At 37.1% G+C, this 23,221-nt stretch overlaps 1 protein-coding gene across 3 annotated transcripts in view; it reads left to right on the top strand.

Annotated features, from left to right (window-relative positions):
- Window positions 1-9,741: 9,741 nt before the first annotated feature.
- Window positions 9,742-23,221, top strand: part of IPO7 (importin 7) — a 56,410-nt gene continuing 42,930 nt past the window's right edge. The window contains exon 1 of one of the 3 annotated variants that reach the window (XM_053925766.2): window positions 9,742-9,979. In XM_053925766.2, the coding sequence (XP_053781741.1) occupies window positions 9,896-9,979 (84 nt within the window). In that variant the 5' untranslated portion in view covers window positions 9,742-9,895. The remainder of the gene's footprint in view (window positions 9,980-23,221) is intronic. The other 2 variants (XM_024558702.4, XM_053925767.2) reach the window with 2 other exon arrangements.

Raw genomic sequence — 23,221 nt, 5'->3', positions numbered from 1 at the left:
CTCATGACTCAGACTTGCCTACAATCTCTCAAACAAGCAGCATGTAGCCTTGGAGTGCCCCATAACTCTCACTAAGTGGCTCCAGGTCTGGTGCTAGCGACAGCTAATGTTGGTTCGCAGCTTAGCCTCTCTTGGACACCTCAAAACCCAGCAGTAGCAACAGCCATATACAAGTTGCTTTGTAACTCACCTTGGCCTGCACCTCCCAGGAGGCCTAATAACCAGTGCACTAGGTAGACAGTTTCAGACCAGGTCAAAGCACCATACAACTACCTCCATAAACAACACACTTAAGGGGCAAGCTCAGTGGGCACTACAGCCTACTGAATAAGCCCTGGTCTTGTGGGATGGACCACTGCACAGCTGATCCTCCATGGTGGTCACAGCCAGTCCTTGTAACCAGTTGGCCTGAAGGTAAATCCCTCCCGTTGACCTGCCAACAGCAATTAAGGCTCACCTACAACAGGAAGGTGTACACAGTCCACACAGTGGGTACATCTAGAGTGACCAGTTCAAGTGAACAGGGAGACTGTGCCATTGGACCCTATAGGACACCTACTACGTTAAAGCCACTCTACAAAGCTGAGGAGATGTAACAGCTCTACTTAATACATAGACACAAACATAGCGAGGCTGCCAAAGAAATATGTTCCAAATGAAAGAACAGAACAAAACTCCAGAGAAAGAACTAAAAAAATCAAGAGAAATAGTCTATGAGATGCAGAGTTCAAAACACTGGTTATAAGGATGCTCAATGAACTTAGGGGAAGAGTAGGTGAACTTAGATACAACTTCAACAGCATAAAAAAGAACATGGAAATCATAAAAAAAGGACCAGTCAGAAATGAAGGCTACACTAACTAAAATGAAGACTAATTTACAGGGAATCAACAATAAAATAGACGAAGCCAAGAATCAGATCAGTGGTTTGGAATATAAGGAAGCAAAAAATACCCAATCAGAACAGCAAGAAGAAAAAAGAATATGAAAAAATGAGGACAGTGTAAAGAGCCCCTGGGACAACTTCAAGCACACTGACATTCACATCATGGGGGTGAGAGGAGAAAGAAAGCAAGGAATTGGAAACCTATGTGAAAAAATAATGAGAGAAAACTTCCCTAACCTGGTGAACGAAATAGACATATAAGTCCAGGAAGCAGAGAGAGTCTCAAATGAGATGCACCCAAAGAGGCCCACACCAAGATAAATCATAATTAAAATGCAAAAGGTTAAAGACAAAGAGAAAATCTTAAAAGCAGCAGGAGAAAGACAGTGTTACCTAAAAGGAAGCTCCCATAAGACTGTCAGCTGATTTCTCAACAGAACTTTGCAGGCCAGAAGGGATTGGCAAGAAATATTCAATGTGATGAAAAGCAAGGACCTACAACCAAGATTATTCTACCCAGCAAAGCTATCATTAGAATCAAAGAACTGTAAAGAACTTCCCAGACAGGAAAAAGCTAAAGGAGTTCATCATCACCAAACCAGTATTACATGAAATGTTAAAGGGTGTTCTTGAAGAAGGAGAAGGAGAAGAAGGAGGAGGAGGAGAATAGAAATAATAAGAAGAAACTTAAAAATTTGAACAATAAAATGGCAATAAATACATATCTATCAAGAATTGAATCTGAAAAACAAAATAAATGAACAAGCAGAATAGAAACAGACTCATAGAAACAGAGAACATTTTTTTTTAAGATTTTACTTATTTTTTGGAGAGGGGTAGGGAGAGAGAAAGAGAGGGAGAGAAACATCAGTGTGTGGTTGCCTTTCGCGCCCCCTTCCAGGCATGTGCCCTAGACCGGGAAACAAACTGGCAACCCCTTGATTCGCAGGTCAGCACTCAACCATCGAGCCACACCAACCAGGGTGATACAGAGAACATTTTGATGGTTGGCAGACAGGAGGCTTGTTGGGGAATGGGTGGAAAAGGTGAAGGGATTAAGAAGTACAAATTGGTAGTTACAGAGTAATCATGGGGATGTAAAGTATAGCATAGGGAATAAAGTCAATAATATTGTAATAGCTATGTATGGAGTCAGATGGTTATAAGATTTATTGGGATGATCACTTAGTAAGTTATTTACAATGACTAATCACTAGGGCGTAAAGCTGAAACTAATACAACATTGTATGTCAATTGTAAATGAATAAGAAAGAATTAGCTATTGAACCCAAGAATAAACAAAAATGGTATTACACTATGACCAAGTGATGTTTATCCTAGGAAAGCAGCATGTGAAAATCAATTTATATCATTTTCCACATTAACAGAATAAAGAAAAAATCCATGTGATAACATCAGTAGCTCTAGAAAATATTTGACAGAATTTAAGTAATACCCTATTCATGATAAAAACTCTTAAGAAACCTAGGGATAAAAGGGAACTTTTTCTATTTGATAAAGAGAAATTATGAAAAGCCTATGGCTAAAGGATGGGGAAAATGGTGGAATAATTGAGATCTTGTTCCCTGGCATATGCCTTCAGATGGCTCAAATAAACTCTTATAAAAATTCTCAGAACAAAAAAGAACAGCATGGATACAAATAAAAGCTTTTTATATGCAGAAGACCTGATTATATATACAGAAAATTCTAAGGAATCTAGAAAAAAAACTACTAATATCAACAAACTGACTTAGCATGATTGCTGGATACAAGGTCAAAATACAAAAATCAATTATTTCTAGATATAAGCAACAAGCAGTTTGAAAGTGAAGTATTACAATATCATTAACAATAACATGAAATACTTAGGGATACATTTAAGAAAATGTGTGCAAGGTCTGTACATTGAGAACTCACAATATCAATGAGAGAAATATGTAAATATATAAATAAATGGAGAGATTAGCATGTTCATGGATCAGAAAACTCAAGATGTTAATTTTACCCAAATTAATGTATTGGTTAAATGCCGTAACTATCAAAACTCCAATACATGCATTTTTAAACTAGAAACTAATTTTCAAATGCATGTGGAAATGGAAATGATCTAGTATACTCTAAACAACTTTGAAAAGGAGTAAAGAAGTTGGAAGATTTATATTATTTGACTTTAATACTTACCAGAAAACTACATTAACAAGATATTGTGATATTGGCATAGGCACAGATAAATACATCCGCAGAATAGAACAGAGTTCAAACAGATCTATGTATATCTGGTCAATTGTTTTTCAACAGAGGGTCCAAGGTAATTCAATAGTCAAAGGATGAACTTTCCAACAATTTGTATTTTACTAACCAACTGTATATTCATATGCAGGAACAATTAACTTCAACCCTTACCTCATATCATATACAAAAATTAACTCGAACTGTGTCATAGACTAAAGCATAAACCTTTAAACTATGCAATTTCTAGGAGAAAATGTTTACAATGTTGAGATGGAAAACATTTATTATATAAATACAAAAACCCCCACAATTACACAATAAACCAATAAATTGGAGTTTATCAAAATAGAATACTGCTTTTTGAAAAGTTAATTAAGCAAATGAAAAGAAAAGACACATATTAAAACAAAATATTCACAACATAGAAATCTGACAGAAACAATTAAAAAATTGTACCCAGAATATCTTGCAACTCAATAGCTGGAAAGGTAACAACCCAATTTTTAAAATAGGCAAAAAATAAAAACAGACACTTTAGGCCCTGGATGGGTAGCTAAGTTAGTTAGAGCATCGTTCTGATAGGCCAAGGTTGCAAGTTTGATCTCTGGTCAGGGCATACACGAGAATCAACCATAAATGCATGAATAAGTGGAACAACAAATAGATGTTTCTTTCTCCCCCACTTCCTCCCTCTCTAAAATCAATCAATAAATAATTTTTAAAACTAGACACTTTATAAAAGATGGTATAAATGGTTAATAACAAATGAAAAGATGCTTGACATCATTAGCCATCAGAGAAATGCATATTGCGGGTAATGACATACAGACTCACATACCACTGAATAGCCAGTCCACTAGATACGCTTAAAAAGACCAAGAATTCACATGGTTGGTGAAGATGTGGAACAATGGAATGCCAAAAAATTGCTCGTGGGAATATAAAACTGTACAGTAAATTTGAGAAATGATTTGGCAGTTTTTAATAAAGTTAGAATACAAACCAGTCATTCCACCCCTAGCTATTTATCAGAACTGAAAACATATATCCACAAAAGACTTTGGACACAAATGTACATGTAGGCTTTATTCACAATAGTGAAAAACTGGAAATGAATTAAATGCACATTAACAGATGGATGAATACTCACATATCCAGTCAATGTGTTATCATTTAGCAAAAAGGAAGCAACTACTGTTTATGCTCAACATCATGGAAATAATCTCAGAAACATTATAGTGAGTGAAAAAAAAGCCAGACACACACACACAAAAATACTTACTGAATGATTCCATTTATATGAAATGCTAAGAAAGGCAAATTGAATCCATAGTGATAGAAAATAGATCAGTTCATATGTGTGGCACAGCACAGAACATGTAAGGATTACCGGGAAAGACCAATGGAGATATACATGTTGATTGTGGTGGTGTTACATGGGTGTATAACCTTGTGAAAACTCATTAAATTTATTTTTATTTTTAATCTTCACCTGAGGATATGTTTATTGATTTGAGAGTGAGAAACATTGATGTGAGAGAGAAACAAACATTGATCGGTTGCCTCTCATATGTGCCCTCTAAGGATTGAACTTGTATCTTAAGCATGTGCTCTGACTGGGAATTGAACCCACGACCTTTCAGTGTATGGGGCAATACTCCAAATCAACTGAGCCACCCAGACAGGGCAAAACTCATTAAATTCTATATAAATTATACTTCCATAAAGTTGGTCTTTGAAATACGGTTTTGAGCGTAAAATTCAATTTTACGTAGATGAGTGTACTTAAAAAGAATGCAATAATAAAACGGTCTCAATGTGGCAATTTCAGTACAAGGTTGTCTTTTACCTTTTCTTGCATATATGCTAAACTTTAACATATATGAACCAAGTTGCTGAATGTGCAGACCTACAGCTATTGGGAAGGGTGCTCTCCCCATTTCTTCTCTTTCTTTACCTCTCCTGACTTGCCCTCTTATCTTCCTGTCTCCTCATCCCTTTCCTTAATACCAATAACAATTTACTTTTGTACTGAACTTATTAATTACAAAGCACTTTGCAACCTCATTTGATTCTTAGAATAATTTTGGAAGCCTGGGACAGGGTTATTTTTTCATTTTACAGATGGAAACAAAAAAATGAGGGCCAGTGATATAAAAGTTTTACCAAAGGCAACACAGTTGTCATGTGCCTCAGAACATAATAGCTCTTTTCTTAGCTTCTATGTCTTTCTTTTTCTTTTTTTTAAAGATTTTATTTATTTTTAGAGAGAGAGGAAGGGAGGAAAAAAGGAGAGAAATACCGATGTGCAAGAGATATATCAATCGTTTGCTTCTCACACACCCCCAACTGGGGACCTGGCCTGCAACCCAGGCATGTGCCCTGACCAGGAACTGAACCACCAACCTTTTGGCCTGCAGGCTGGTGCTCAGTCCACTGAGCCATGCCAGCCAGGGCCTATGTCTTTCTTTTATTCCTCACATTTTAAATTGTTTAGAGTAAAAATCTAACCAATCTTACTTTTAGAGTAAAAATTCCACTCAGAAATATAATGAATGATTACCTTCACTGAAAAAACTAAATTTTATAAAATTTTTTTCCTAAAATACTCTATCTAAAATAGACCTAACATAAAAAGTACTGGATGTGAGGTCTTGACAAACTCCGGTCACCTCAGATAGATTAGTCTGGACCTTAAGACGCCTTTCGGTGCTAAGTACTTAACATGAAGGGCCTTGTCATTATTATTCACCCACAAAAGTCTCCAATGGAGGGCTGTAAAGAGAAGATTAATTCTTGCTATTCTCTTATATTTATTATGGTCACAGCCCGAACCCCTATTTTCTCTCTCTTACTTAGAGATTTTTTTTCTGTTTGAACAACAGAACCATCCCTTATGAGATCAGTTAACCAAATCATCTCTGCATTGATCTTTACCTCTTTTGAATTTTTGTCTAGTCATATCCCAGCTCAAAACCAGCTCTGAAACCCTTCAGTTTCTACTTTTCTGAATTTCTCAGACTTGCCCAGTGAGGTGTGAATACCTGTGTTGCCTGTGGCACTGGGAAATGGGATTCAGGGGTGAGATAAGGTTAACTATTTATGTTTATACTAGCCCAACTTAGTGCTTTTCCCATTAATCTTCACATTATTTATTGACCACCAACTCATTGCTGTGTCTGCCACAAAGAAATAGTCGTGGTCCCTGTCCTTGAGAAGCTTCCATGTAAATTTTTAGTCATGTTAAGTCACATTCCCTGTGTCACAATCTTAACAAAATAAAAATAAACCTACAAATAAGTTGGTGTGCTAATCACGCTGCTAGGTAAGCTCCTGAAAGGTCCTGGAGCAAAGCTCCTTAGGTGGATAAAGGAACTCTGGCTCCCTAGATAGGTTCCAGCACCCTAGGAGCTCCATTCTCTCTGAAGCATGAGACACAGGCCCTGCTCCAGCTGCAGCAAGCCTTGCTAACTCTCAATTTCCAGTACTCAGGGAGAGGAGGAATTAAACATTTTTGGAACACCTTCTGTGTGTCAGGTGCTTTTACACACATTGTGCTATGCTGTAACTGTCACAATTCCATGATGTACAAGTCAATTCTAGAATCTAAAATAGATATGTAGTGGTGCAAAAACCACTGGCTTTGGAATCACGAAGACTGAGGTTTCAATTCTGGCTCAGCCACCATATCATTACTGGTTCATTCATTCCTTTCTTTATTTATTCACTAAAATATTTATTGAATTCCTGGTAGACATTCAAGCTCTGTGTTAGGAGGTGAGGACATGAAAGGGAATAAAACATAATCCTTATTTTCAAGGCCCTCATATTTGAGGAATGAGAAAATTCTTAAACAGATTGTATCAGTACAATGATAGAGTTAACTATATGTTATCTTTATGACATTTCACAATTTAAGTAGCCTATTTGAGCCTTGGATTCTTCATTTGTAGATTAGGATTAATTATATCTCACTTTCAAGAACAGTGGCTGGCATGTAAGAAACTACTAACATTGCAAAGCCCCTACTCCAGGAAAAGATTTCTGTGCCCCCTCCTTTCTTTTTATTGCAAACTAAAATCAATAAGTAATCTTTTAACAAATGGTATTTAAAGGCTTACAATTCATTTTAAGTGTCTATTTTTAAAAAATTAATTACTATTTTTTATTTTAAGAGTACATATATTAAAGCTGGGGACAGTGAGCCCTGGCTGGTGTGGCTTAGTGGATTGAGTGCCCACCTGCAAACCAAAAGGTCATGGGTTTGATTTCCAGTCAGAGCACATGCCTGGGTTGCAGGCCAGGTCCCCAGTTGGGGGTGTGCGTGTGGCAGCCCATTGATGTGTCTCTTGCACATCGATGTTTTTCTCCCTCTCTTTCTCCCTTTCTTCCCCCTCTCTAGAAAAAAATAACAAATAAAATCTTTTTTAAGAAAAGCCGAGGACAGTGAGCTCTGGCTGGATAGCTAAGTTGGTTAGTCTTCCCGATATGCTAAGGCTGCAGGTTTGATCCCTAGTCAGGGTACCTACAAGAATCAACCAATGAATGCATAAATAAGTGGAACAACAAATCAGTGTTTCTCTCTCTCCACCCCCCTCCCCACTTCCTCTCTCTCTCTAATCAATAAATTAAAAAAAAAAAAACCTGGAGACAGTGAAACAAAGGAAGGGCTTGAGTAGAGGAAGCAACAGGAGAGAACCTAGGTAGGGCTCCTTTGGCTCTAAAAACGTTATAGGAAAGAAGTGAGCCATGCTGGGCTGCGTGAATTCACTGAGAAGTAAGTCAGCGACAGAAGTGAGTTAAGGCAGGGCTGCTTTTAGCACACTGGAAAGGCAGACAGAAAGGGCCTTTGAAACAGGTTAAGGGGGTTAGCCTGGGATGAGTTGCTACTGCCTGCTGGTTGCAAGTCTTGTGGGGACCCATAGATTTAGGAGAGAAAAGTAAAGATGCAGGCAGGAGAGCGAAGATAGGTACGGCAGTGCTCCAAAGAGAGCCGGCTTAAGTATCTATTGTTAAAAAACAAAAATTAAGAGTAAATTTGAACATCTAATTGGAGTTACTTAAGCATTCATGAGTCAGGCAGCATCCCATATAGCAACTAGAAGGGCGCAGATGAATTGTACAAAATGGAAGGTTTTTACAGGAAGGAAGAGGGGGGTACTAAGAAACTAAGAGTGGATTATTTCAGGTAAGAACACCTTCCCTAAGGGGAATGCAATGGGTCTCATCAGTCAGATTACCTCACCAGAAAATCCAGAATGATTGATTATGTTTCTGGGAAAGTCTGAAACAACAATTAGATCAGGTATTAAACCTAGGTTTTTTATCATGGGCTTTTGTGATGTCATTCTTGGCCTGTGGTTTTCTGTTTAACACTATGTTTACATGACAACAGTAACAGATATGAAAGGAAATTATTCAAAACTCACCGTCCTGCAATAGAAAATCATTTACTGGGGCACTTTCCCATTATGGAGCACATCCACACCTCTTCTTCTCCACCCCAAGGCACATTAACTTTGCCTTTCCCTTTTCTAAGCTCCAAGGGCCCTTCTTTTGCTTCTGTAACTTGTTTTGGAGCCTACACAGCCCAGCTGGCTTCATTTCTACTATCTTTGTAACTTTCTAAATGAACTTTCTCTTCTAATTTGAAAAAGAAAGTGTACCAATTACTTACATTTGCCAGCCTGGTTTCCCAGTCTTTGTCCATGTAACAAAGCGGTATCCTTACATAAATCTTTTTGTGTTATTACAAGGTGTTTAATATTTGTAATTTTATATTAAAAATAACATAAAATATTATATATATTTAAAATAACATATACATTTTATCTATTAATAATAAATATATAATTATGTTTACATATTACATACTGTGAAATATTTAATTGACTGGATCTTGTAATTTGCCTAACCATTCCTATATTGTTTGACTTTTCTCTTGAGAGACAGAGTAATTCAGTGGAATGAAAACTTTGAAAACAGAAACATCCTAGGTGAACTTCTTACTATTGAAGTGACCTTGGGAAAGTTATTTATCGTTTCTGAAACTGTTCCATGAACTGTTTTAAAGAAGGTGGGTTTTAATAGGGATTATGCTTTTATTCAGCATTTAGATGTGATTTACATAAAGTTTCTGCGAATATTTGGATACTCAGTAAAAAACCATAATTTTAGTATTTGGTGATTATAATAAATATGTAACATGATAAATACCCTTCACACATAAAACTCATGTAACCTTTTGTGCTTTTTCCTTAGGATAGTCCAAATGGGGTTACTTGGGTCAAAGATTATAAACATATTTATGGCATATTGAAACACCATCTCAAATTGCTTTAGAAAAGCTTTCCTTCAATCTACAGCTACTACCGATAGATTGTATCAGATTCACCTTATAGTCATCATAAATATATTATTATGTGAAATATTTTTAACTGTTTGCTTTAACTTACTTCTTGTGCAGCCTGAACATTTTTTCCTTTTTGAATAACAAGACTTCTCTGTATGAGCGACAGCTCAGGACCACGAGGGCTGCGGATTGCAAGGACAGACTACACATCCCAAGGTGCTCCGCGGCGCGCCGACAGGAAGTTCCCAGAGCATCTCCCGCCTCCACGACAAGGGGAAGAGGTTCTATCCGGGCCTTTGGCGCTCCCTTTCCTTTCGCGCCGGTTGCTGCTGCGGAGCGCGGCGGGTCCATGTGCGCAGTGAGCGGCGCTGTTTCTGGCTCAGAAGCACCCGAGCCTTGGGTTTTAGCGAGTCCGCGCTGCGATGGACCCCAACACCATTATCGAGGCCCTGCGGGGCACCATGGACCCAGCCCTGCGTGAGGCCGCGGAGCGCCAGCTCAATGAAGTAAGAACGCCGGGCTGGCGGCGGCGGGCGGGCGGGCGCACTGTGGCAGGCCGAGCCCTCTGGGCCTGGCTGGAGATGCGGACGGCGACGCTGAGGGCCCCAGCTGGAGAGGTGGGGCGGGGACCTGACCGCGAGTGCCACGCCAGGGCGCCTCTGGCTGCTACCCTGGTGGTGACGGCGGCCCAGACAGCCTTTGCGTCGGATCCTGAGCTGGGCCTCTGGCTGCGGTCGAGGCACGAGGAGCCGGCCGAGGCGGGCGTGACGGGCTGGACACATGGCTGGGTCGGGTGGCCGGCCGTCCTCTGGATCGGTGCCCGCTCGCTCCTCGCTCCCAGGAGGGGGCGAAATTCAATGGGAGGTTTTTCAGACATTTCCGGGGGCAGTCTTGCTGTCGCCGGGTTTGGAGGGGCTCTGGGAAAGCGGGGCTGTACCTTTGGGAGCTGCGCTTGTCAGCTTGTCACTTCATTGGGCTGATCGGTGACCTGTACAACTTTCTCTCCTCCGGCTGACCTGCCAGGGAAAGCTTTCACCCGCCTCTTCGGCAAATGAGGATCGTGCGGGAGTCCCATTCACTCTACCTCAGGCGCAGGGGAGGCAGGACGAAGTATTGGAGTGAGGCGAAGTGCACCCTTCTAGGTAGAGCTGCGACGCTGATTCCCGGACTGACCTTGGGCAAATTGCTTAACCTTTCGATGCAGAGTTTTTCCCATTCATAAAATTAGGCCACAGGGTTGCTGTGCGATCCAGTGAGAGTGCCTTGAAAAGTGTCAAACTTCCTGTCAACTCGCCGAGGGGGGTTCCTTTTTTTCCCCATATATTTTGGGGGACCACTCCTTGGAAAACAGACGTGTTATGTGGATATTTTATTGTACTATCTTTAATTTCATTCTTTGTTTTTTATGTTTTAGTATTTTAAAAGCTCCTTTAAGAAGACCTCTGTAACTTCCTATGCCAGCTAATAATTGTCTTCTGGTGTTACCGAATTGCCAGCTTTAGTGAGGTTCAGTGTAAATTTATTTTAACTGAGTGAGAGAAGTCTCTTTGTAAAGTAGAAGTTGATTTATTTTTATGCTTCTTAGTTGGTAGGTAAATCATTTAAAGACATTGACTTAACAAAAGAAGAAAAATTTTAAACACAGAAAAGCAAAAAAAAATTGAAAACATTCACTTAATAGAAGCTGCAGAAGTATTAGTAGTTGAACATCTTCAATATACAATGGAGTTTTAAATATCCCTCCCCCTAAGGGTCTTATATTTTAAGAATACCCCCACAGAGTTAAGACAAATTAAGTGTAAAATTATTTTTTTTTAAATTGTCTATTTTACATGTAAGTGAAACCACCATTAGGTCATACCGAAAGTGATGTTCACATTCTTAGGCTCACAGTTGCCTTAGGAGAATGAGTTGAAACAAATTCCCAGTTTGAATCACTACTGAGCTATGGAGTTACAGATCACTTTATTTTGATTTGTTTTGTGATAGGTTAAGATGAACATTATTTTGTTTGTGAAGTATTAATGCAGGTGTAAGCCTACACAGTCTAAAAGTTTAGTCATAGTTATTTCTACCATGACCTTGCTCTAATAACAGTATTTTAACTAAGCATACTTGCATATAATTATTATTTTTAAGATTATTATTTAAAGGAAAGAGTTGCTTCCCTTGTAGAAAAATTGGATAAATAGCCCTGGCTGGTGTGGCTCAGTGGGTTGAGTGCCTGCCTGAGAACCAAAAGGTTGCCAGTGTGATTCCCAGTAAAGGCACATGCCTGGGTTTTAGGCCAGGTCCCCAGTAGGGTGCATGTTAGAGGCAACCCACACATTGATGTTTCTTTCCTTCTCTTTCTACCTCCCTTCCCCTCTCTAAAAATAAATAAATAAAATCTTAAAAGAAAAATTGGATAAATAATACTTCCTGCAAATTTGAAATATACTTACTCCTCAAGTAGGTATTGAATGTCTAGTTCTGTGCACTAACATCTTGTAAAAGAGACCTGGGATAAGTATTTCACAGTGTTTTTGGAAGATAAATAATCAAAATAGTATTCAAAACACTTTTTACTTAAATGCTAAGCTGCTGTTAGGATTTTGGAATACTGTGGAACAGTAAACTCTGCTTATCTATTCTGTCAAAGAAAATTTGGTATCTGGCTTGTGTTTCTGTGATTGTTAGCTGTTTATATTTTATAAATTTCTTTCAGTTATTACACCTGTATTTTTTAGTAATTTCCTAAGATAACTTCTCTTGGAATATCTATTCTCGTCTCTGATCTTCAGTTTTATTTAAAATTTTTATTTATTGATTTTAGAAAGAGAAACATTGATTTTTTTTTTGTTGTTCCACATATTTATGCATTCATCAGTTCGTTCTTTTTTTTAAAAGATTTTATTTATTTATTTTTAGATAGATGGGAAGGGAGGGAGAGAAATATCAATGTGTGGTTGCCTCTTGCACCCCTCCCCTCCATACCACAACCCAAGCATGTGCCCTGATTAGGAATCCAACCTGGGACCCTTTGGTTTGCAGGCTGGCGCTCAATCCACTACTCCACAGCAGCCAGGGCCATTGGTTCATTCTTGTTTGTGCCCTGACAGGGGATGGAATCCACAACCTTGGCGAATAGGGGAAATACTCTACCCATTGAATGACCCAGCCAGGGCTCTAATCTTCCTTTTAATGAAGTGATTCCATTTGAATACTTCTGCTTAATTTTCTGTGGCAGAACCTCGATTTAGGATATAGATCCCAGGTAAATCTTGAAGAATCTTGACTAGTGAGAATGAGGAAGTTATATTTGATTTCTGGCAGGCTCCTCTTGTGCTTGGTTAAGATATAGGATGAACCAATCATTCCATGAGGTCTCAACTAAAGCTTTATTTTGATTCATTTAGTTAAAAGAAAAAATGACATTTGACATTTGAATGAATCTCTTTAGCTAACCATAAAAATTGTAAATGTTTTCAGAGTACTATAGTGCAAATAGTTTTTTTTTTAAAGTGCCCCTGCCTTAAAGTGATTGCACTTCACTATTCCATTTGCTTGGAGCCCCTATTACTCATTCATCTCCTAGACTTGTTCTCTCACTTCTCTTTATCACCATTCAACTGTCTCCTTGTCACTAATGAGTTCCCAGACTTCACACTCCCTATCTCCCTTCACCTGTTTGTTTTTCTCTGTAGCACTGATTTATCATACGTATTTTACTTATTCTCTCCAGTATAATTTTTGAGTTTCGGGAGGTAAGGAATTTTTGTCTTTTGTTACTGCAATTCTTGATTTGGCAGTGACTGGCTTTACTGACTTCTTGATATAATAGATAACAACATAGGCTTTAATATGTTATACTACCCCTACCTGAAGGATTTGGGGGTATTTATATATATTTTTAAATTACATATAGATAAAATTAAGAAAGTGATTAGACTGTTAAAGGCCACAATAAGGACTTTTTTAAACAGATATTTTCAAGATACTTAGTATCCCCACTGACTTACTCTGTAGTGTGTTAGGAAATTTTTTTGAACTGCTATTCTAATTTTAACAAACTTTACATCAAAGACTGGGGAAGACCATTAAAAAGTAAAAGTATTATTGGAAATAAAATTGAAAACCACCTTACTTTGAAAAAACCCCTAAACTGAAGAATTGTGGGCTAGCTGGAAGATCTTAGGAAAGTTATTTAACCTCTAAGTATTTTTCCCTCTATGTATAAAATGAAAGTAGTTATAGTATGTATGTCATCGTTTCATGTGGGTTGAATGAGATGATGGCACATAAAAAATTTCAGAAAGTGTTGGCCCCTACTAAGTTCTTCAGACTATTTGAACTGCCAGTTGATTAACCAACCCAACATGCCATACATTTTATTTCCTGTCTTACTCTATTAACTAAGTAGTTGTACATCTCAGTGGAACATGATCAGAAAAATGAACAGCGCTAATGACAAAAGAACACAAGTACTTATTCTTTGGACACTGAAATCATTAAGTAGATAGTATTACTGTAACATGAAAATTGGCACAATTATAAGCACAGTGCCTGGCTCTCAATAATATTTGCTAAATGCAAGAGAAATAAAAACTTGAATAATAGTCAGAAATGTTAAGAGTACCCATCTTTGAACCTGTAAAGTAGATTTTTGTTTCAGGAATCTGTTAACTTATCATTTAAATTCTGTGAGATTAATTGACTTCTGTATATCTAGAAGTGCAATTTTTAAAAGTTTGTTTTATTTAGGTTAATTTAAAATGTGACATTTGATATTCATTCATTCAGCATTGTTTATTACGTTCCAGAGACTACGTGCTCTGGAGGATACAAAGACTCTCCTTTATATACACATACACACGCACTCAGAAATACTTGTTTCTTCATTTATGAGATAGATATTGTAAAAACATCTCTGAATTTTGGCAGATTATTTTAATCTTTGCTCTCTTCCTGCTTTAACTGCTAGTGTTCTTAAGTGAAAGCCTTTCTATATACAGACCTTCATTCATGCTGCTCACCTCTCCTTTTAAGCTCTAAAACTAAAATTTTTCCTATCCATAAATCTCATGAATCCCATCTTCTTCTTCTTTTTTTTTAAACATTTTATTTATTCATTTTTAGAGAGAAGGGAAGGGAGGGAGAAAGAAAGAGAGAAACATCAATGTGTGGTTGACTCTCGTGCATCCCCCACTGGGGACCTGGCCTGCAACCCAGGCATGTGCCCTGACTGGGAATCAAACCGGCGACCCTTAGGTTTACAAGTCCATGCTCAATCCACTGAGCTACACCAGCCAGGGCGAATCCCATCTTAAATGCCATCTTTTCCCACTCTGACCTTCTGTGGTAATATGTAAACTTCAAGCGCATTCTTTTTTTTTTTTAATACCTAATCTTGTATCTTCCTTACATTTTATTTTAATTATTTTAATTTTATTTGAACTAGGTGATTGCTGTCCCTTCTACTGTAAAAGGTCACTGATTTTTTTAAAAAAATTAGGAATTAAATCTTTAGATCAATATATATTTATTTTATTTTTAAAAGATTTTATTTATTTTTATTGTTAGTTTTTAAAGATTTTTATTCATTTTATTTTTAGAGAGAGGGGAAGGGAGGGAGAAAGAGAGGGAGAGAAACACTATCGTGTGGTTGCCTCTCGTGCATCCCCTACTGGGGACCTGGCCAGGAACCCAGGCATGTGCTCTGACTGGGAATCGAACCAGCAACCTTACTGTTCGTAGGCTGGCACTCAGTCCACTGAGCCACACCAGCAATGGCTAGATCAATATATATATTTTTGAATCCTGGAGTATTAGCTGAGAATAGACACTCAGCAAATAATTGTTTCTGTTTAAAAAATATTTGAGTGCTTATCATGTATCCAATACTATTTGTGATTCTGGGGATCCAATACTGCACATAAGACAAAGTCCTGGTTGTCATGTAGCTCTCATTTGAATGGAAGTTTTGAATGTAATGTCAAGAAACATTTTTTTGAAGTATTTATTCTGAATGACAATTTCCAGTCTGGTTCATGTATAGCAACATCTTTCTACTAAGCACTGAGCTAAGTTGTAGTTAAAAAGAAATTCATGATTTCTGCCTTTCTGGAGCTCCATAGTCAACACAGCCCTCATAATACATGTGGTCAGGTTTATAATAGAGCTAGCAGTAAGTTTTAGATGAGGAAACTATTAAATTTGACTTTGGTTAAGGCAGATAGGATTCAGCATCAATATTCCTTTTCTTATACTTGCAGCCAGGAAAAATGCCCCATGTGGAATTAGAAGGCTTACCTAGGAGCCTTTTAAACCCACAGTTCTAAGCCTAATATGCTAAAAATGGTTATGGAGGCAGAAATGCTGCTTTCTCACATTCTTTATGTGAAAAAATAAGTGGACTTAGCTTTCAGTAGTTTGTTGGTATTTATTTTACTAACATTCATAAACTACCTGGAGTCACTTAAGGGATCTTCACAGAGGTTAGTATTACTACTGTAAGTTATGTATTTTATTTATAAATGGTTAATTTAATTTTATTAAAGGACTTATGTAGTGTTTAATTAATGGAAATCTTAGGTCTGGAAAAGTGCAAAATGACAGCATGTTTATAGGACAATTATTTGTCATGTCTAGAGATTAGCAAAATATTTATGAGACTATATATAGACAGTATATAGTCTGAGCAGATAACATTCCTTAATTAAGAATATTGCTGCCCTACCAAAAATGTAATGAGTTTGTCCTGGCTGGGTAGCTCAGTTGGTTGGAGCGTCATCCCTGTACACAAAAGGTGGGGGGTTCATTCCCAGTCAGGGCACATATCTAGGTTGTGGTTGGATCCCTGGTTGGGGTGCAGGAGGCGACCAATCAATATTTTTCTCACATCAATTTTTTTCCTCTCTCTAAAATCAATAATAAGACAATATCCTTGGTTAAAAATTTAAATATATATATATATAGCTAAGTAGATTCGGTTTTGAATTTGGGAGAGGGAAATTCCCTGGATACTTTGGCTGTCAGACAGGAGGTTATTCAGTGACAGCATGTTAAAGATCTGAAAGAAAGATAGCATTATATTAATATTTGTAAGAAAACATTTTTCAGATTATTACATGTATATGTATCATTTTACTTATTATTTGTTCCTGTCAGTGGCACATTAATGATGAATTTGGTAAGTGGGATTTTCTTTTGGTCTAACTAAAGTATAATTTAAAAGTTTTATAAAACTTCATAGTTGGAAAGCATTTAGGTATTACTCATATTTAATGAAAGGCAAGGGGACACAGTGAACAGCCTCATTCCTAATTCTTTCACTGTGATGACCTAACCTCAACTATGCCTCATATTGCACGTGGGCAAAATGAAGTATTTGCCTTTATCAAATTTAGTAAAACAGAAAGGTTAGAAATCCCTGGACTCTTGAAATTATCTGGTTGTATTCATTTTATGTAAACTCTGATGTTACAGTGCCCTTAAGCCTCTCTTCCTTGTTAATGGTGTTAAAGTGTAGTAGAAAATTAAGGAAGTATCACAGCTAATTGATTGCTTTCCAGTGGAGAGAAATAAAAAGTAACCTCTTTAAGAGTAGTAAAGTCTTCAAGTGTAAGAGGTTTCTTACTCTTGGAAAATGTGGATGGGGGGAAACTGATAGGAGAGAAAATATGACTTAAATTTTTAAGTCTGGTTTGATGTGCTGGTAATCATCCAAGAGAAAATGTCTAGCAGGCAATTAGGAATGTGGAATTGAAGCTTAAGAAGAAAGCATCAGTGGAAAAGTAATTTTTTTTCGGAAGGCGAATTGAGAGTGAGTATAATCCAGAGGTGTGTGGTGGACTGAAGGGCTACACTTTGGGCCATGCCCATTTTGGAGGCTGAGAAACATAGGAAAAAGGAGACTGGAGAATTGTGCATGAAAATAGAAGAAAGCCAGTGAAAGGAATTTCAAGTAAGAAATTGTGGGCAATTTACCCTATTTTGCCGTGTATAATGAACACTTTTTTGCCTAAATTTTTGAGGGAAAAATAAGTATGTGAGTAATGCATGGGTAGTACCTGAAATACCTTGTGTCTGCTCTTGTGTTTTGTAATGTTTATTATATAAAATTTCTTGTACCGTGATATGTTAAAAAAAATGCTAAAATTCCTTTATAATGCAAAAGACAAGTATCTCAATATAAATAAATAATTGCATTAAATAATTAAACGAAAGATTTTGTTCCTAAAAGTTTAGGCCAAAAACGTTGGTGTGCACTATTCACAGGAGTGCATTATACACAGCAAAATATGGTAGCTTCCTTTTTTCCTTAAATACATTTTGTAAATTTTCTACTAGTAGACATGAATTACTTTGGTATTAAGTAAAAAACTATTAGGGGAAAAAAGGGTTGTTGACATTTGTAATTGAGGGGAGGTTAAAGTAAAATGACTTTTGGGGGAGAAAGCTTTTAAAATATCGGTAAACTTGGAGAAAGCAATTTCAGGTTATAGGGTTACCTGAGTGGAAATGCTAGCAAGGGAGTGAGGAAAAGATTATAGGTTAAAAGGGTTGTAGGGTCAGGGGAGTGTTTATGTGGATAGATTTTGTTTTTCATATATTTTTTCTTTTCTAAAGTTAGACTTTATTTGGGGGAGTAAGGGAGGCTGCCTGTGGAGTATAAGTTTTACAGGTCTATTATTACCCTATATTGTAACAATAGTTTCCTACCTGTAATGTTTTATAGACATGTATCCTAGAATTACATCCTTTATACTGCTTCAAGATCTTATCTTCCTACAGCACAGATATTATGTAAAAACTTCCCCCCAAAAGTTCACATTTACTAGATGTTGATGTGGTCACAATTTGCCTATTCATTTTTCTTTCACTATTCTCTTCATTCTCCTAATAATTTCTTTAGCACAACCCATACCTTCTTTTACTTTTAAAAATCCTCCTCGTTTCTGTGAGTTTAAGTCCTTTAGGGTCTAGCTCAAAATTTTACCTGGTAGTCCAATTAGAATTTATTTCCCAGCCTATCTTTATAGTCATGTTTTATCTCTATAGTGTCTGGCAGGTTGTAAGTACTAGTAAGTGGAGTTAAAAAAGATGGAGATGGAGTTGGGGCCCTTGAGAATTTTAATTAGATGTATTGAAGGTGACTATTGGATTATCTGGGTTGATGACAAATAATGACAAGGTAAGAAATTGTCTAGAAAAGTTTTTGTGTTATGCTTAGCAGCTTTTAACTTGAGTATTATAGTTTTAGCTCTATTTAATGATGTATGATGACCTGACCCATTTGTTGCTATAGTTCTGGGTCCTGTAATTAGTGCCAGCATTCAGAAGTTACATTTACACTTTGACTCATAAAATATTTATTGTAGCATCTTCTGAGGACTATATCAGTGTTTGCCAAACTGTTGGGAATAATACCATAATTACTCAAGTTTTAAAGGGTTTTTGCATTAAAGATTGATGCTAGTGATATTTTTACTTATTTATTTTAAATTATCATGAAACTGTACAGATCTTTTAATTTGTGGTAATAAATATAATAATAGTTAATATGTGATAGAGATTCTTTTAAATACGTGATAGTTTGGTGTACTCAAGAATTCCAAAAGGTTGTTGATCAGCCGATGAGTAGAAGAATGGTTATTCCTAATTTGAACATTTAATATATGTTTTTACTTGATCTGTGTTTTATAATGGTCTTTTTTTTTTCATTTTTAAACTTTATTAAGGTATAATTCACATTGCATAAAATTCACCTGTTTTAAGTGAAAATCAGTGATTTTAGTAGATTTATCTAGTGGTACAGCCATCACCACAGTCTAGTTTTGGAACATTTTCATTAACCCAGTAATTACTCCTTCCAGTCTATAGTTAATCCTTTGTCTCGGCCCCAATTGGTAATCCACTCTCTGTCTCAATTTTCTTGAGAATCTGGTGTTTGATATTTAGTATTACTTTAAATCCATTTGTTATCTTATTTGGGCAAACACAAGGTTTCCTATACATACATAGGGATTTCAGCAGGATGGGAATTTGCATGGTGCAAGTAGATGTATGTCCCAGGTTGAGTTTGTTTCCTTGTGTTAGTCCCACTGATGGAAGTGTCCTTTTGTTCTTAACCTTAGTCTGTCTAGCTCAGTTGTCTGAAAGTAACGCTTTTCATCAGTTGTACTTTAAGATTATTTCAGAGTTACGCAGTCATCACCACAAACTTTAGGATATTTTCATCACCCCCAAAAGAAACCCCCCTCCCTGGCCAGGTAGCTCAGTTGGTTAAAACGTCATCCTGGATATGCCAGGGTTGCGGGGTTCATCCATCAGGGCACGCATACAAGAATCAACCAATGAATGCAGAAGTAAGTGGAACAAATTGATGTTTTCCCTCCCTTCCTCCCTGTCCTCCTTCTCCCTTCCTCTGTCTAAAAATCAGTTTTAAAAAAGAGAGGAGCCCCATAAGTATTTGCTATCTTTTCCTATCTTCCCCCACACCCCCTCACCTAGGCTATTTTCTGTCTAATACAGATTTGCCTATTCTGGACATTTCACATAAATGAACTCATATGGTGTTTTCTGTGACTGGCTTCTTTCTTTTAGTATAATGGTGTTAAGGTTTATGCATGTTGTAGCATGTGTCAACACTTCATTTTTATTATCGAATAATATTCCATTGTATGTAAGGAAGGGTATGCCACATTTTCTTATCCATCAGTTGAACATGTGGGTTGTTTGCACTTTTGAGCTATTACGAACAATAACACCATGAATGTCCAGGCAAATGTAATCCTTTTTTTTTTTTTTAATTGAGGGATGATTTACATGTAATAGAAAGCTGAAAAATATGTACAGCTCAGTAAATACGAGCTAACTACTTTTACGAGATAACCACTCTCCACATCAAGGTATTTGTAACATTTCCACTAGCCTACAACCAACTTTCCCTTAAGACTCTTCTCAATACCTTTCCTTCTTCAGGTTAGCATTATTATGACTTTTGTTAACTATAGATTAGATCTGCCTGTCCTTGAACTTCATGCACATAACATAGAATCACATGGTATGTACCCAGGTAGTCTGGCTTCTTTCTCAACATGTTTTTGAGATCTGTATTTATTGCTTGATTCTGTAGGTTGGTTTTACTTTTTTAAGATATTATATAGTATTACATTGTATGAACTGTACCACAGTTTGTTAATAAATTCACTTGTCATTGGACATGTATTATTGTGGAAATAAACACTTTATTTCTCTTGGATATATAAGGGTGAAATTGCTTGGTTATAAGTAGGTACGTGTTAGAAACTGCCAGTTTTCCATTATGGTTGTACCATGTTATTATATATCTACCACCACTGTTATGAGTTCTACTTTTTTTCCCCACATCCTCACCAGCACTTTGATATAGTGCATATATTGTTTTGAAGTAGGACTGTCCTGTCCACTTGTACTAATAATTCTTTTGTAATTTAGTTGTACATATTTGCGATTTGCCTTTTTTTTTTTTTTTTTTGAGTTATTAACTCTTCCTCAGATGTTGCAGATGTTTTCCTTACTTTTTTATATTGTTTATACTGATGGGAAGCATATAAAAGTCCACTTGATACTAAAACTCTTATGGCTTGGGCTTTTGGTGTCATGATTAGGTTTTCCCCACTGAGATGATAAAAACAGATAACTTGGTTTCCTTCAATTACTCTTACAGTTTTATTTTTTTTAATTTTTAAAAATGTTTATTGATTTGAGAGAGAAAGAGAGAGAGAAGCAAGCATAACTGTGAGAGAGAAACATCAATTGGTTGCCTCCCATATGTGCCCTGACCCGGGATCAAGCCCAAACCTAGGTATGGTCCCTGACCAGGGATCAAAACCCCCAACCTTTTGGTGTACAGGACGATACTCCAACCAACTGAGCCACACTGGCCAGGGCACAGTTTAATTTTTTTTATATTTAAACCTTAAGAAGTTAGAAATTGGTAAAAAACGGTGGTTGCGGTGGTTTTAACATGACTCCTAAACATAAACCAATGACTTCATTTGGGGTTCCAGTCATAGAAAGCAGTCTTTTTCAACTCAGAAATAAAAAAAACCTGCAGTATTATGATCTTACGAAAGTGTTGTATGAGGGGGGACCCCAAACAACTGGAATTTATTAATAAAATATTGTGTATTTAGTCTTTATATGTTTAAACTTTGGTCACCTTCAAAATACTCTCAATTGCACGCAATGTACCTATCGATGTTTTTTCCCCTGCTGAAAACAGTTTTTGAACTCGTTGATTTTGATGCCTTTCAATGCTTCTGTGTCCACTCCCCCCCACCTCTTCTACATTGGCAAAACGTTTCCCTTTGAGGACTTTTTTCATCTGGGGAAACAAAAGTCGCTGGGGTGAAATTGGGTGCATCTTGAGGGTGGGGCACGGGGGTCATGCCTTTTTTTTGGTCAAAAACTGCTGAACACTCAGTGTGGTGTGGGCAGGTGTGCTTGTGTGGACAGGTACGCTTTTAAATCACCCATGACGAAATGGCCAAATGCGTTGAAAGAGTCTTCAAAAAAATTCACTGAAGCCGAATGCAGCCTCTCACAAAAACGCCAGCTGGTTCGCTGATAAAGATGGGTTCCTAGAACACTCACCTAGCCGGGGAAGCCTGTATTACAAAATTCCTGCCTGCCAGAAGATATTTCTGTTTTTTTTTGGGGGGGTCCCCCTCTTATATACAAAACCACAATTGCTGTACTTTATGGGTGATTTAAGGAACCAAATATTAATTTGGCAGTATTTAGTTTATGCCCTACTGGTTTTAGTACATACTCTCTGAAAAAGATGAGATTCTACTATGTATGACTATAGAAACATTTATTATGTCTTGATATTTGCTAAAATGTTTTCCATGTTATTTATTCCTTACAGCCTTCCTGTGAAGTAGATTTTGTTATACTAATTTTGTAATTAAGACTTAGGTGTGCTGAATCAACTAGCTCAGGAGTTAAAAATGTAGAAAGTGGCATCACCTATGTAGGGTGGGGCAAATGTAGGTTTACAGTTCATAATGGCAAGTAATACCAAAATTAATAAATAATACAAGAATAAACTTTCACAGACTCACAACTGTAAACCTATGTTTGCCCCACCCTGTGTTTACAACCAAAACTACCTGCTTCCAGCAGTCCATTCTAGGAGTTCGTAATTCAGCATAGGAGATACGATATATTCTATAATGTGTAATTGGCGTTAAAAGTGCTATAGTTGCCCTGGCCAGGTAGCTCAGTTCATTAGAGCATTGTCCCATATGCCAAGGTTACAGATTCTATTCCTGGTCAGGGCACATACAAGAATCAATCAATGAATGCATAAATAAGTGGAACAACACATTGGTGTTTCTCTCTCTAAAATCAGTTTGTTTGTTTGTTTTTTTGAAAAGTGCCATAGTCATAGTATGGATAGTAGTGTCCTCCGTGGGCTAATCTGTCTACTCCTTAAGTATAAATACCCGTTTTCACTCTGCAATGCCCTGAGTGATCATAACTACTTCCAAGGCATTTTTTGTTGTTGTTGATTCACTCAGTTATTCACTTAATAAATTTGTTGAATATCTTTTTCTTTTGTTGTTGAATATCTGAAATGCCAAGCATCATATGAGGAACTGGGTACAAACAGTATAGTCCCTACACTCATGGCATGTAAAGTCTAATTGATAGGAAAGGCAGGTGTAAAGCCCAGACTAGGTTGGTGTTGATGGGAATGGAGAAAGTGGATGTAT

This window comes from Desmodus rotundus, chromosome 5 (genome assembly GCF_022682495.2).
Source record: "Desmodus rotundus isolate HL8 chromosome 5, HLdesRot8A.1, whole genome shotgun sequence".
In the NCBI taxonomy this organism is placed as follows: Eukaryota; Metazoa; Chordata; class Mammalia; order Chiroptera; family Phyllostomidae; genus Desmodus; species Desmodus rotundus.
The sequence above is the reverse complement of the archived record's forward strand: the minus strand, read 5'-3'. Positions and strand labels throughout refer to the sequence as shown.